This window comes from Anarhichas minor, unplaced genomic scaffold, assembly GCF_050575085.1.
Source record: "Anarhichas minor isolate MPS153535 unplaced genomic scaffold, ASM5057508v1 ptg000136l, whole genome shotgun sequence".
Lineage (NCBI taxonomy): Eukaryota > Metazoa > Chordata > Actinopteri > Perciformes > Anarhichadidae > Anarhichas > Anarhichas minor.
The window spans coordinates 3,293,561-3,307,665 of record NW_027466582.1 but is presented as its reverse complement, the minus strand read 5'-3'; the positions used below and the strand labels follow the sequence as shown (position 1 = coordinate 3,307,665).

Below are 14,105 nucleotides of genomic sequence, written 5' to 3'. Positions count from 1 at the left end.
TTGAAGGACCCAACCCTACGCAACCCAGAAGTCAACAGCGTTTTGTTTTTTCTCCTCCTCCTTTTTGATACGATGCGAATTTGCCACTGCCCAACACTTAGCACTGACATTATTATTTAACAAACTAAATAAAATGCCCTTATTTGATGGGTTGGGCAGTGGAGGAGAGAAGACTGCGATCGTTATTGACTTAGGAGCAGCGTACACGAAGTGAGTACCAGCCGTTAGCATGTCGTGTTAGCATAATATGCTAACGTATATATTTGACACAATGAGGTAATTTAACCCAGAAGTCAGACCAGACAAGGTCCCTGTCTTTTGTCCATTGGGAGATAAAGACAATACCATGTTAACTGTTGTTCGAGTGACCTAAATCATTTTTGTTAATCATCTGAAAGCTGTCTGAAACCAAACGTCATGTCACCTATCATGATATCTTACACATCTCTCCAGCATTTAGGTTATTTACAACGAGCACATGTTATACCAGAAATGCTACTGGTACATTCTTAATATATTTTTTGCTGGCAGTATATTTGGCTTCAATGCTACACAATTTATGTAATCTTGCAGGAATTGTAGGCAAATGTATTTTATTATTAAGATGAGAAACTGTCCTGAGGCGAGTCACATGAAGATCAAGAGGACGGTTTTCTTTAAATAAAGATCTCTTTGTCTACAGTGACTGTCCCACATCATTTGACACAGCTGCAATGGTTTTTATGCAACTTACTATAATGATCATGTCGCCATTTCAGCCAAGTCTTTGCATGCAGTCCTTAGACTTATCTGCATTATAGAATGTATTAAGAGTATGAATCTCAACCTTCTCGTGAAGCCCTCCAGCTGACTGCGTCTGTTTCTTGCAGATGTGGCTTTGCAGGGGAAACGGGGCCCAGGTTCATAATTCCGAGCGAGATCCGGAAACCGGGACAGCAGCAGGTGAGATGCTGCTGTGCTTTGCTGAGTGTAATCATCTGGAAAGATGTTTGGAAATTGCAAAACATATGTAAATGTGGTTATCTCACTTTCAGGCCATCAAAGTGGTTCAGTACAACATCAACACAGAAGAGCTCTATGTCATCCTCAAAGAGTTTATCCATTTGCTGTACTTCAGGTGAGACTCTACTGCAATAAACATTACAGAACATATACTGCTTTTAGCTGATGGAGTGGTCCAGCCTCATCAAGTCAATGTGTGTCTTCCCGTTTGTTTTCGATCAGGCACCTGCTGGTGAATCCTCGCGACAGAAGAGTGGTCATCATCGAGTCCATCCTCTGCCCGTCTCACTTCAGAGAGACGCTCACCAAGGTTTTCTTCAAACAGTTTGAGGTACGAAAACCAAGCAGATCCGTCTTTTATAGAAGCTGCAATAACACAACAATTTTTTTTCAAATTTGTTGTTTTTATTTTGGTGTTCTCCAGGTGCCGTCTGTGGTCTTTGCACCAAGTCACCTCATGGCCATCATGACTTTGGGTCTCAACTCTGCTCTGGTGATGGACTGTGGCCACACGGAGACGCTGGTGCTACCTGTATCCTTTTCCTGTCATCTCTGACCGTTTAAAGGAATATTCCCACTCTGTAGGATATGGGTTTGTTTGCCTTCTTACCCGTCAATAGGAGAGAAGATTGATATCAGGTTAATCTCTGTTGGGTACGGGACACACAAAGACAGGAAGCAGCGGGAAATGACAAGTTCTATTGAAGAGGAAAATAAATCATAGAACAAAATCCTTTAGGTTCATTTTATTGTGTATAAACTTTATATTTTGCCGCCTTAACTGTGAACACAGGTGTATGAGTGCACTCCTATTCTGCCAGCTTGGGAGGCTTTGCCTTTGGGAGGGAAAGCCATCCATAAGTAAGTAGCTCGAACATATTTAAGGAAAGTGTGTGACTCTGCATGTTGCCGTACTACTTTGCGCACACTTGTCTGTAAAAAGAACACTTTTATTTTACTCTTTGTTCCATGTTGATTGCAAATCGTGTGACAATGAAGTGGAACTTTTTTTTAAAGATGTGCTACTTCTTCCTCTCGTAACAGCATGTGTCTGTGTTTATGATAGAGAATTAGATGGACTTCTTGTGGAATGCACTGTGGACACAGACACCACCACCGGGCAGAGTGTACCAGCTGCCATTGGTAATAACAGAAAGAAACTAAACACCGTGTGTCTTTCTCCTTTTTAAATAGAGAAACTTGTAACTCTGATATGGACTGATTTGTTTAAAAATGCAAAAATATAATGGCTTTGATTTATTATTCATCAGAAGAACATGTTTCTGTTTGAGCGAGTCCCCTTCTCATTTTTTTGAATTATACATATGCACACAGTCCATTTCAGAGTTTTCTCTCCACACTTTGTCTTGGTGGAGGAATCCAGCTGTAATATAGTGTTGAGCTGTGAGATCTACAGCTGCAGCAGAGTGAGAGAAGCCCCACGTAATAATTCATCAATAATTGAGACAGACGGAATGCTGAACGAACTGCATGTCTGCAGTAAGCACAGAGCGGCTGAGATCTCTGTAATCGCACCATCTAGACTGGGCATGACTGGAAATGAAAGATGTGGCTGATTTGTCACTAAGCGAGGCAAAGAAAATACAACTTCCCCTCAGTATGTGTCTTTTTCATCTTCTCCTCAGGGACCATCCCAGAGGACACTGTGGAAGATATCAAGGGTAGGTTTTGATGAAGTTGTTTTCGTGTTTTAAATCCGAACCCCTCGCTTTGCTCCCGTGAGGCTGATGGATCAAGATTTTAATTATTTCCATCAAAGGCAGCATTCCCAAAAGCCAACGACACAACAAATACAAACTTCAACTGAGACTGTGGCTGCTTCCTTCGTTACCGTCCGTCCACCGGAATATTATCCCTGTTATCCCATAATGATGCATTTATGTAATTTACTTGGTTTGTGCTGCAAAAGAGCCCTCATCAATAATGTAATAAAAGCTTTCATTAAGGACTAATGTGCTTCCTATAACCTTTTAATTCATTCAGGACACTGGTAAAATGTTCACCCTTTGTTATGAATGTACATGGTTTTAGTTTGGATGTTTAATTGTTTGTTTCCTGCAGTCAGAACATGCTTTGTCAGTGACCTGCAGAGAGGCCTCAAGATCCAGGAAGCCAAATTTAACCTGGATGGCACAGCTGAAGTGAGTGACTTGTTGTTTGCATGTTGGTTTGTATGCTTGTCAGCTTAGTTATACTCAGTCTGTAAACAAATGCTTGCATTAAATAAAGCCTTGCTGTGCTTTTTATTCTTGTGAATGTGTTTGTAGCGTCCGGCCCCTCCTCCAGATGTTGATTATCCTCTGGATGGTGAGAAAATCCTGCACGTCAAAGGATCAATCAGGTAGTTCATCGAAGTGTTTCCCTTTGTCACAGCCCTTCAGGTGTTAATGTCTTTGTAGAATCTTGTCTCTCTGCTGTACCGTCCATCTGTGGGACAATACATTTGTCTTTTAACTTGCTTGTTTTCTTCACTGTGTCTTTAAGTGTCTGACACAGAGTTGTCCCTCATTAGATTGTCTCTTTTCTGTCCTCCAGGGATTCTCTGATGGAGATCCTGTTTGAACAGGACAATGAAGAGAAGAGTGTGGCCTCTCTGATACTTGACGCTCTGGTGAAGGTAGAGAAAAGTTCTCCATTCTGTGAGACTCGGCATGTTTGTGGGGCAAGGTGTTATGTTTATGAACAGTCACTTAATCATCTTTCGTCCATCTCATTTAGTTTTAGATTGCACATGATAACCGGAAAGTGCGGTCCTGTAGTGGTAGAACGTCTGCTTTCCTCCTACTGGAGGACTGTGGACACCTGTGGACACACAGATGACTGATAACATGTTTCCCTGTAATCTGTCAGGTCAGGGTGAAACCCATGTGAGTGATCTAATCAGGTGCCTGTGTTTTCCTCTAGTGCCCCATTGACACACGCAAGGTGCTCTCAGAGAACCTGGTGGTGATCGGAGGCACGGCCATGCTGCCGGGTTTCCTGCACCGTCTGCTGGCAGAGATACGCCTCCTTGTGGAGAAACCCAAGTACAGCAGTGTGCTGGCCAGCAAGAGCTTGCGTATACACGCTCCCCCTGCCAAGCCCAACTGCACTGCCTGGCTCGGAGGTCAGATATGAGATTTTATGAGACGAGATTATTTGTATGTGGCCTCTCGTATCATTTGGAAAAGCCCTGTATGTGTATTCGTACTGTTCTCTGCTCAACAGGCGCTATCTTCGGGGCGCTGCAGGACATCCTGGGCAGCAGGTCCGTGTCCAGAGACTACTACAACCAGACGGGCCGCATCCCAGACTGGTGCTGCTTGAGCTCCCCTCCTCCTGAATCTCTGTACGAAGCAGGAAAGACGCCTCCTCCACTCATGAAGAGAGCCTTCTCCACAGAGAAGTAGAATATGATCATTCAGATAATGTACTCATCCTTTACTCTACGTTATATAACAGCTCAGTACTCTTAAATGTAACATCTCAACAAGTCCTGTCAATGTCTTGAACACGCAAACAGCTCTAGATGTTTTTAAGTCTAGTCGTCACTGTGACTGTGGGCTGTTTGATGATCCGGTGAGCTGGTTTCTGAGCCCACCAGACAGAACAAATATTGGGATTTTAGGCGTTTACATTGATATTCTGCAAGGATTACAGTGTTAGAATCCCTGTGCTACATGCATGTTTGACTTCAGTTTCATTTGAAGTCGCATTGAGCAAGACTGAACCCATCCGTGCTCACTCTCACTCTCACTCCACTTTGTTGTTGTTTAACTGAAGAATCATGTTCAGCAGAAATGTTTCAGATGATTACAAGTTGAGCGTTGCCATTAATCATCAATTTGTCAGCCAAACAGCTGAAAATGTTGCTTAACTTTAGAGAAAGCAGATGTAATATCTGACTGTATTTTGGTTTCTTTGACGGTCATGAAGCCCCTCCCCCCCCCAAAACATACGTTCACGTATTTATTACACGGCAGTGTAAAGTGGCTGTTGACCTCAATAACAGCCCTGTACACTCACACAGCTGTTCTGTTATTCCAGCTAATAATCATCATCATCTTTAATTGGTAGCACATGTGACAGGAGATGTTTTCTCTGTTTTTTATTTTTTTTTATTTAAACTTTATTTAACCAGGCTAGTCATTAAAAGCATTCTTATTTACATTGGCGGCCTGGATGTCAATCAGTCCTGACCTGAACACATCCACAATAATTATAATCACCTGTGTGTGTCCACCGTAGTAGTGTTTGTTGTTGTTGTTGTTGTTGTTGTTGTTGTTTACAGGCTTTAAAACATCTTCCAAACAATGCAGTCTCGCTCTGTAACCTTTGAATCCAACTATTACAACAAATAAATACTCAGAATCCAATCAGACGTGCTTTTTCTGTCCTTTCTATCCTAGAATGGCGTGTGTTTCAAATAAAAATATTTGATAGAGAAATAGCTGATCACATCTTTGTGGGAAGCCAGCTTATAAACACCAGCCTGAACTCTGAAGTCTTAAAAACGGACTACAGACTTATTTTTCCAAAAGCTAGAAAACAAGCAGACTGATTTATGACGATGTGTCGCTCTGCCACAGATTCCCTACAGATAGACTATAAAGACACTGAAGTCACATCTAGAAATAACCTGCAGGTTAAAGAAAACACTACAAAAACTCATTTGGCCCTACAGTATCGCCACAGGTGCTGCTAAACTCAGTTTCTACTTTTCTCCCCCGTTTGAATCTCCGAGCTATAAATTTGCTCAGAATCTGAGAGAAATCTCTTTCCCTCTTCTGCATGTCTTAACAACGCGTAGGAGGAAACACGGGATCGGTTGCCAGCATCCTTCTGGCTGAAAATACAGTCAACACAAGGAAATGCATATATTCATTTATCTATATAAACCTCCCTGACTTTTCCTCATCTATTCTTAATTCACTGAGCTCCATCCACGAGCTCCTTTCTCTTTATTAAGAGGTGAGCGTCTCGTATTGTGGAACAGTGTGTTTCCTTGTTCAGCTAAACTTATTCAAGAAACCCCCAACGCACTGTTAACGTCCCAGAATGGAGTTGCATCTGTTTGACCTTTTGGGTCACATTCATCCCTCAGTGTTGGTCCGTCTGGTCACTGTGGGCTTGGGAACCAGTAGCGTTACCCACAATGCACCTGCAAGCCCAAGACTGGCAAAAAAGTGTGGGAAATCCGAGTAGAGTTTGGATTCTGCTCACAGGCATTAAAATAGGCCTGAACACCGAGCGTAGGAGAGCTGAAGATCAGGCTGTAGATGAATGTTAGGAGGTTTTCATCTGCCTCCCCGAAGCACTCATATGATTGTTGGAAACATTTTCTCATTGCACAAGGTTTCTGTGATTTGTTTATCTGTTCCCATGGGACGTATGGTCAAAAAGAAACTTTGAACTCCAGATGGATTTTGGAGAGTAAAAGAAGAGCTTTGTTACTCTTTTGATGGTTGAGTCCAGACCTCCTCCCTTTGAGCAGGCCAGTGTTTGTATGAGTTACCACGCGTAAACTTACTCAAACTATCCTTTTTCTGACCATATAGCTAAAGAAAACCACAGCCTGAGGATATGCCGTATAGTCCCACCTGCTGCCTCTGCTCCAGCTGAGGGAAACCCCATCCTCCCTCTAATGGGGACTGGGACTCGAGCATCAGTGTGGTTCCCAGAGACAGGAAGCAGCAGCTGTCAGTCTGACCTCTGGCTGTCAGACTGGGAGTCTGAGCGGGATGGGGGAAACCCCCGGACAGTGGGTGAGCTGAGCCCTGCCGAACCGTTTGTTGGAAGTTCAAAAGGAGCTCACACGCCCCAAATCCATCAGGATGTTCACTCCGTGTTCACAGATGAAATCCTGACATTAAATCCTGATTATATCTGTATTCTAAACTGAATTTAGAGATTGTTCAGATATATTTCAGAGTGCAACCTCACCTTGAACTCTCTGGTTTTGCCAGGAATTATTTCGTGTCATTGATATTACTTTTCTCACGTGAGCAACAAGCTGGTGCAGCATCACAGTCTACGTGTTGAGAGGAGAGGCATCATCCGTCTGAGTTATCTCCTCCACAGAGGCTGTTTTTCAAAAATCACACCAGCCCAATTATCCTGTAAATCACACTGGCTGTGAAGACACACCTGGGCCCTCCTGGTAAACGTAGGAGCAGATATGTGCTTGTGATTCATGACCTGCAGAATGAGCAAACAGGAATTGTGAAATGGCTGCTAGCACCTAACTCATTTTGACAACATAATTGGGAATCAGAATTATTTGTAGCTGAAAGCATCTACAAACCAGGAGAAGCCAGGTATTGTGTAAGAGGAAGGCTAACGTTATAGAGCTGTTGTTTATAGCGCTATACTGGACATAAACTGACGATAACAGGCATGTTACCAGAAGTCAACACACCATTGTGTATTTATGTTCCAAAATCATGAATAACTCAACATTATGCTCATTCATGCAGCATCAGTGTCGATAACCTCAGGTCTACTGCGTTTGTTCCAAGATTTGAACGATAGTGTTTGTTTGTTTTAAGCTTCTTAACGACAAAACATTACTGGTATATTACGTTTTTTTGCCTGCAGGCAGTTCGTGTTTTTCCCCCCGTGCTCCTGTCAGCCATTGTTTTTCATTCATTTCTGTATACACGTCGATGTCCTGTTTAAACCATCTATCTTCAAAATGTCAACCTTTTATGAGTGGTGAGTCATGTTTTTGTGATTGTTTGTTTAGCGTACGAATAAAATGAAACACCTGATTCTTCATTTTAATAGCAGAAAAATTTGAGAACTTGATTTTTTTCAGGACAAACTTCTGAGGTAAACTGGTCCTGCTCCATTTCCACAGGCAGTGAGAGAATCCTACTGAGCATGTGCAGAGTGGCATCACTCTAACTTGTTTCTGAGGCCCCGGCCTCCCCCCTCCAGCGGGTATACCTGTATATACCTGTGTAGATACTAATTTATAGCTTTAGCTTTAGGTTAATTTATCATGAATACGTTTCCCATTACAATTGTTTAACGTTTTGTTTATTATAGTTTAGGCTGTTATATTGCTTGTTATGATGATTATTATGGCTGCATTAATTATTACCAGAGAGAGAGAGAGCGAGAGAGAGAGACACACACACACACACACACACACACACACACACACACACACACTGTGGTAACTCATCCCAGCCTCTCTCTCTCTCTCCTATTCATAATCAGCTGTATTCAAGGGTTTGTCCCGCGCGCGCTCTCCATCCCAGTTGCTCGCGCACAGCGGGACAACGCGCCGCTCAAAAGAACCTCAGCCGCCTCACGACGCTGTTATTTTGACTTTGTCACTTCTCACCGACCGACCGGAGACGAGTCGGAGGTAACTCGTCTTTGGCACAATGCAAAGTCTCATCGGAATCTCGCACCTCTTCTCGGTTCTTCTGCTGCAGCTGGCACCTGCACAGGTAATCCAAACAAACTCAAAACATGCCCTGTTTGTAATGTTAGCAAAAATAAAGCAGTTTTTTGTTTTATTAAGATATGACATTTCTAAGTTTAAGGTGTTTTGGTAATGGTTGTGCAATTGATTAGTGAAATATTCGCATTATTATATTTAACAAAGTAAAATTGAATTTGAAATTAATAAATATTCAGCGTGCTGAAGACAGCTTTAAGGTTTTTAGAAGGCTGTCTTTTCTCCTTGACTCCAATTAGCACCTCAGGTGACACGGTGAAGCTAACAGGAGTCACATTTAAATGGCACACTATGTCTTTCTCAGTGTGAGAGGACACATCTGCTCCACACTGCAGTCTGTTTACACACTATCTGTATTTTGTCTGGCTGTGTCCCACTGAAGATAACATCTGCATAGAGGGTTTGCCATGTTCACAGTAAGTCATGTGGCACATACCAGCTTCAGATGCAGCTGCTGCATGTTACTGATCCAGGTTCAGATCGAGAAGTGGGACTGAGGAAACAGTAAACCAGGCACCGGAGCTCGGCCAGAATAATGCTGCCTGTCATGGAACAGCAGCTGTGGTTTGGAGACTCTGCAGCTCCAGGTCCTGCTCCCATGGTCGTGATGAGGGTGTCTTACTGGTGTTGCACATGTGCTCCTTCTCCGTGTAAGAACATCTGACTCCAGGCAAGACAGATACGTTCAGTGTCTCCCAGCAGGGAACCGACTGCACGGTGTGAATATGGTTTGCAGTTTATGTGAGGAGATTAGACTTGAGTAGCAAGCTGGTCTTTAAAGGACTGTGGAAGAACAAGAAATGTTTCTAATAGTGCAGTCCAGGAAGCTTCTCACAGCGCTGATGTGAGAAGAGTTTGCTATTAAAAGTCACAAGATATTGTGAAATGTATATTTGTTTTATTCCAGAGTATATTTCATCCATCCACAACGCTGTGTTTTACAAATGTTTGAAGTGACGTAACAGATCATGAATGGAAATACTTGCATTGCAATACTGCATGAAGGGCACAATGCCAGTGCTAAAATTATTAAAGTTGTAGTTTTGGCTCCAGTTGCCACACATGAGAATTAGTTAATATGAGGAAAATGTGAATTTAGCCTCCAGAATCAGGAAAAGCACATTTACTTTTAGCTTTGCCATTTTCTAAATCCCAAATGACCCCCACATTAATAACTGGGGAAATGCCAACACCTATTACTGGTTGTTCTGGTTTAAAATGGTTTGCAAATGTCTTCAGTATGATAATAACCCATTGTGCCTTTGTGTGGACGTTTTGTGGTAGTTACAAAATTAGAGGACGGAAAAAGGAAATTGTTCCATTTTGAATTATTTTCCATATTTTTCCTTTTTTAGCAAGTTTTAGTTCATCGCGTCCAACATCTTGCCTCTTCAATCACACTGTGATGTTTTTGCATGTTTTATTAATTACAGCTGCTGTGATGCATCTGGTTCTATTGTTGGACGACATCGTGCATTTTTGTCTTTGGCACAAACTCATTTCCAGCAAACATTTCTTTTTAAATCCCACAATAAAACCCACTGTTGTCTAAACAGCGAAAGCATTCCCTGTGTGTGACATTTAGAAGACAATGTTCCCATCGATGTTCACAGAGTGAGCGAGCGAGAGGAGAGGTGAGGAGTCAGAAAGAGATTGTTGATATTGAAAAGAAGAAGAGAGCCAAGATCAACTTTGTGTTTCTGCTTAATTTGGAGTTCAAAAATCCGGAGTATTGTCATTGTGAGTTCGGAGGCTGAGAACTTGGACAAATCCATGCTGAGTCATGAAACCTTTCAGTGCCGCCTTTGTTTTAATCTGTGTTTATTGTGTGTAAAACTCCCACGAGTAAAAGCAGCAACTATTCTTTGCTGTTATTTTTTGCATTCTTTGAAGGTTTTTGCTTTCTTGTGATAATAAACCTTCTAGTATTACATCAGATTGAGAAATCAAGTGCGTTTTTTATTTGCTGATGGCTCATTTTACTGCTTAAACAGCAACACAGTGGTACACTCCTGAAACCATGCTGCATCAATGTTTTCACTGGATCAATGTGTGTGCAGTCCCTTTTCTCTGACACAAGAGGGCGCTCTGCTATTAGAAATTATCCAAATCGGCTATTTTGAAACCATTTCATCTCTCACTTGTATCAGTTCCCTTGTTGTATGCAAGTTCTGTATCATAACAACCATGTTTGGCATTGATATTAATGCCTTTATTAAATATATTTAAAGCGTTGATCACTGAAGATGTCAATTGTTTCTTATTATTTTTCTGTATTTTGCAGATTTCACACCCTCCAGAAGATGGTCACTCAAGAGGTAAGGGGCTGTCCCACTGAATAGGCATCTCCACCTCTCGCAAATTGATCTAAAGACTCGGCTTGTCTCGTAGTGATGCCGTTTCGTGAGGTGATTGCAAAGAGCATGTGTCGGCCCATGGAGCAGTTGGTGGACGTGGAGCAGGAGTACCCTGGAGAGGTGGAGTTCATCTACATGCCTGCTTGTGTCCCGCTGTGGCGCTGCTCTGGCTGCTGTGGCGATGAGAACCTGGAATGCCAGGCCTCCCTTGAAAGCAACATCACTCTGCAGGTGTAGAAAGATCCCTAATCAGACATGATTGATCAGAAATACCAAAAGAGATGTTAAAATATTACATATATGGCCCTATAGTCAGTGTTCCCTTCCCTTTGTTCCTCATGATTGTTCCAGGTGATGAGGATTCATCCCATGATATCTATGCACCATGTGGAACTCAGGTTTGTGGAGCATCAGAGGTGTGAATGCAGGTAACTCTTTCTAAAACACAACAGATGCAAATTGAGATTTTTATAACACAGCTAACTGACAATTGTTTGTGTTTTCTGTTTTTAGACTCCGTCAGAATCAGCTGAATAATAAAAGGTCAGTGGATGAACATTTTATCCATCAGACTTGAACACGTCAATATCTTCACTGCACTTTGGACTTCTTCCACAGCAGCAGCAGCAGCAGCAGCAAGTCTATCAAGAACAGACCTCGGAGGAGGAAACACAAGAAGACAGCAAACGGCTGTGCCAAGTAAGAGATGGATCGCCCTCCTGCGGCACAAACACACACGCACACACTCACACACTCTCCTTATTATGTCTGGACATTTACAGCTACATTCATCACTGATTCTTTTCCTCCACACTGTGAGACTACCAGGGACAGATGAGGTTAAACAATATCACAATGTATTGTCTGCTGTGTTGCTCTTCGTTTTGGCAGGCCTGTAATCCACCGGCCATTTATTATGAGCTTGTGCTTCTCTGTGAAGCCACGGAGCATTTGCTACACAATCTAAGAATAATCCAAGGCCGCTGATAGTTCCAACCAAGGACGGCCAGATTCACATATAAGGAAAAATAACAGGAAGGGATCAGATCGGTGGAGGGGCTCAGTATATTTTCTATGTCACATTCTGCAGCTGACGATATGTGAATTGAAGAAGGAATAAATCCAAAAAGCAGCCAAATCTACCTTGTGAACAAGAGTAAAAGGCCTTTTTTTGATGGAGCATCCAGTGACCTTTTTTAGTCCAAGAAATTCAGAGAAATATCAGACTATCATTTTACAGTCAGATCCAAGAGGTGGATTTTCAGTGAGTTTGGTATTTTGTTTGTCTGTGTGTTCACTCTTTTCACATAAAGGTGTTTATGTCTGTTGTTTCTCTGTTATTTGATGAGGAATCTGCATCTCCTCTAGTAAGAAGCAGAGTGAGGGGACATTGTATCCAGCAGCACAAACAGAGTTGGAAAGGAATCCATCCAACCTTTAAATCAGAAAAAAACGTTGACTCCATGTACGCCTGTCGTTTAATCTATTTAAGCGTCAAAATGATAATTTGGGAATTGATTTGTAGTTCTGAGATTTCATTTTAGTACATTAGTGGGTCTCATAACCTGAGAACACTTGCAATTTGGGAATCGGAAACGTACAAATTCAGGAAGCTCATCTGTTAGTGAAAAAAATCAATTCAACTCACTTACAATGAATGGAATATCCAAAAAACATCTGGATAAGAGAAATGTTACGTAATAGCTATAAAACATGAAACAGGTAATTTCCATTGTTTCTCCAATGTTTCGACCTGATTGAATGATTTTAAGGGGCAAATACAACAATAAGCTCCAGCAAAATGGAATAGTAGCTCATGAATAACGTTGATAATTAACACCAAATGCTCTGCTGCTTGCTGGTTAAAAGGATGGACACGGATGTATTTCAAACACACTCTGAAGTACCAATATGAATGTCTTTGATGTCTATTTTTGTCTTTTCAGGTGCCAGTTCCCTCAGAAAAAGATAACTCTTCACTGATTCACATGGCGGTCCATATTGTGGAGTGACTTCGGAGGGACAAACAACATCGATCGTCTCTGTGACTCTTCATCTTCTGTATATCTTTCCTCATCCAATCGGACATGAGACGTTCCATCGTGTCCATCTTGACATTCTAGTCATTTTTTTTATTAATTATCCAATCAAACAACAATATCTGTAAACTCCTTTGGGCTCTATCTGCTGGTTTTAACAGGCAAAAATCTGTCTGTTATAGAAAAATATTTCTTTAAATCTAGTTGCTTTTGTGGGAGGCCTCAGAAACAGACTATGATACAACACATTCAGAATAGACCATGACGGGTGGAATCCTGTAAACTTATCAGTTACCAGGGGAAAGGATAAAGACCTCCATCTTTAAGTGTTCACCGGCAGAAACCTTCTCCACGACTTCATAAGTGTGACTTTCGCCACCTGTTAATCATGTGTGTTACTTTCTGTAAAGTGTTATTTACCTATTTACATAGCACATTTATATAAGTTCATTAAATAAAATGTTGATTACAAGGAGCCTCTGTGTTATCTATACGTTTGCATTGGTAGACCATTAGGATGTGAGACACAGAGCTTTTCCTCTGAGATGATCAAGGTGTGGCTTGATTGTAAGTTGTCTTACATAACAGGTAGGATCCTTGTGAAGTGACGGAAAAGAAATATACATATAGATGAAGTAATCTACTTTCTAACTTTGTGAAAGCATTGTCTTGCAGCATGTGACAGGCCTATTAGCTGCTCTTACTGTTTAGTAGAGGTTGTCCTGTCTTCCCTACCAGACATGTAGGCTAACTATGCCACCTCATCCTGCATTTGTGTTAATGCAGGCATGAAAACGTGCAGTCACATAGCCTAGTGACGATCAGCATGCCTGCACGTGAGAAGGCTTTTTGTTCTAGGCGGCAGCGTTGTGTTTACTTCTTCCAACATGCCGTAAAGAACACTCACTCTGCAGAAAAGACCTGTAAAGAAGACCTGCCCTGCTTAGGTTAGCTGCAGGCCCGCCAGGCTATTATGTAATACACCCGCACATTAGGCTCCACGTCACTTTCCCAGACCGTTCATTCAAGATGCGTGTGCACTGTATGTCTACTGTAAGCGCACAGCGAACACAATTAATGTCCCTTAATTTACCACACGTTTGGCAGTGGTCACGTTTTTGTGCTTGCTTTGCCACGTCGGCCAATCGGAGGCCTGGAAATGTATGTGACGTAGACGCTACTCCAGACAACCACGCCCCTAACCTCCCAAATATGGCCGAGTGTCTGTAACTAACA

General features: G+C 42.0%; 2 protein-coding genes across 2 annotated transcripts; both read left to right on the top strand.

Annotated features, from left to right (window-relative positions):
• Positions 1-5,378, top strand: actr10 (actin related protein 10). The gene is made up of 13 exons (XM_076084771.1): positions 1-210; positions 870-942; positions 1,035-1,117; positions 1,225-1,333; positions 1,427-1,534; positions 1,796-1,863; positions 2,069-2,145; positions 2,649-2,684; positions 3,085-3,164; positions 3,291-3,364; positions 3,559-3,640; positions 3,928-4,129; positions 4,231-5,378. Exons 1-13 carry the CDS (start codon positions 134-136, stop codon positions 4,410-4,412), a joined length of 1,251 nt encoding a protein of 416 aa, XP_075940886.1. The 5' UTR covers positions 1-133; the 3' UTR covers positions 4,413-5,378.
• A 144-nt stretch (positions 5,379-5,522) lies between these two features.
• Positions 5,523-13,335, top strand: LOC142942449 (snake venom vascular endothelial growth factor toxin HF-like). The gene is made up of 7 exons (XM_076084775.1): positions 5,523-8,462; positions 10,758-10,791; positions 10,865-11,061; positions 11,182-11,258; positions 11,344-11,373; positions 11,449-11,529; positions 12,777-13,335. Exons 1-7 carry the CDS (start codon positions 8,397-8,399, stop codon positions 12,811-12,813), a joined length of 522 nt encoding a protein of 173 aa, XP_075940890.1. The 5' UTR covers positions 5,523-8,396; the 3' UTR covers positions 12,814-13,335.
• The last annotated feature ends 770 nt before the right edge of the window (positions 13,336-14,105 follow it).

Bases quoted from the DNA above. Each gene is read 5' to 3' on its own strand.
- actr10 (XM_076084771.1), top strand. From the start codon at position 134: ATGCCCTTATTTGATGGGTTGGGCAGTGGAGGAGAGAAGACTGCGATC. The intron at 1,118-1,224 runs GTGAGACTCTAC...GTTTTCGATCAG, and splicing joins ATCCATTTGCTGTACTTCAG to GCACCTGCTGGTGAATCCTC. The intron at 3,365-3,558 runs GTAGTTCATCGA...TCTGTCCTCCAG, and splicing joins CACGTCAAAGGATCAATCAG to GGATTCTCTGATGGAGATCC.
- LOC142942449 (XM_076084775.1), top strand. From the start codon at position 8,397: ATGCAAAGTCTCATCGGAATCTCGCACCTCTTCTCGGTTCTTCTGCTG. The intron at 10,792-10,864 runs GTAAGGGGCTGT...CTTGTCTCGTAG, and splicing joins AGAAGATGGTCACTCAAGAG to TGATGCCGTTTCGTGAGGTG. The intron at 11,062-11,181 runs GTGTAGAAAGAT...TGATTGTTCCAG, and splicing joins AAAGCAACATCACTCTGCAG to GTGATGAGGATTCATCCCAT.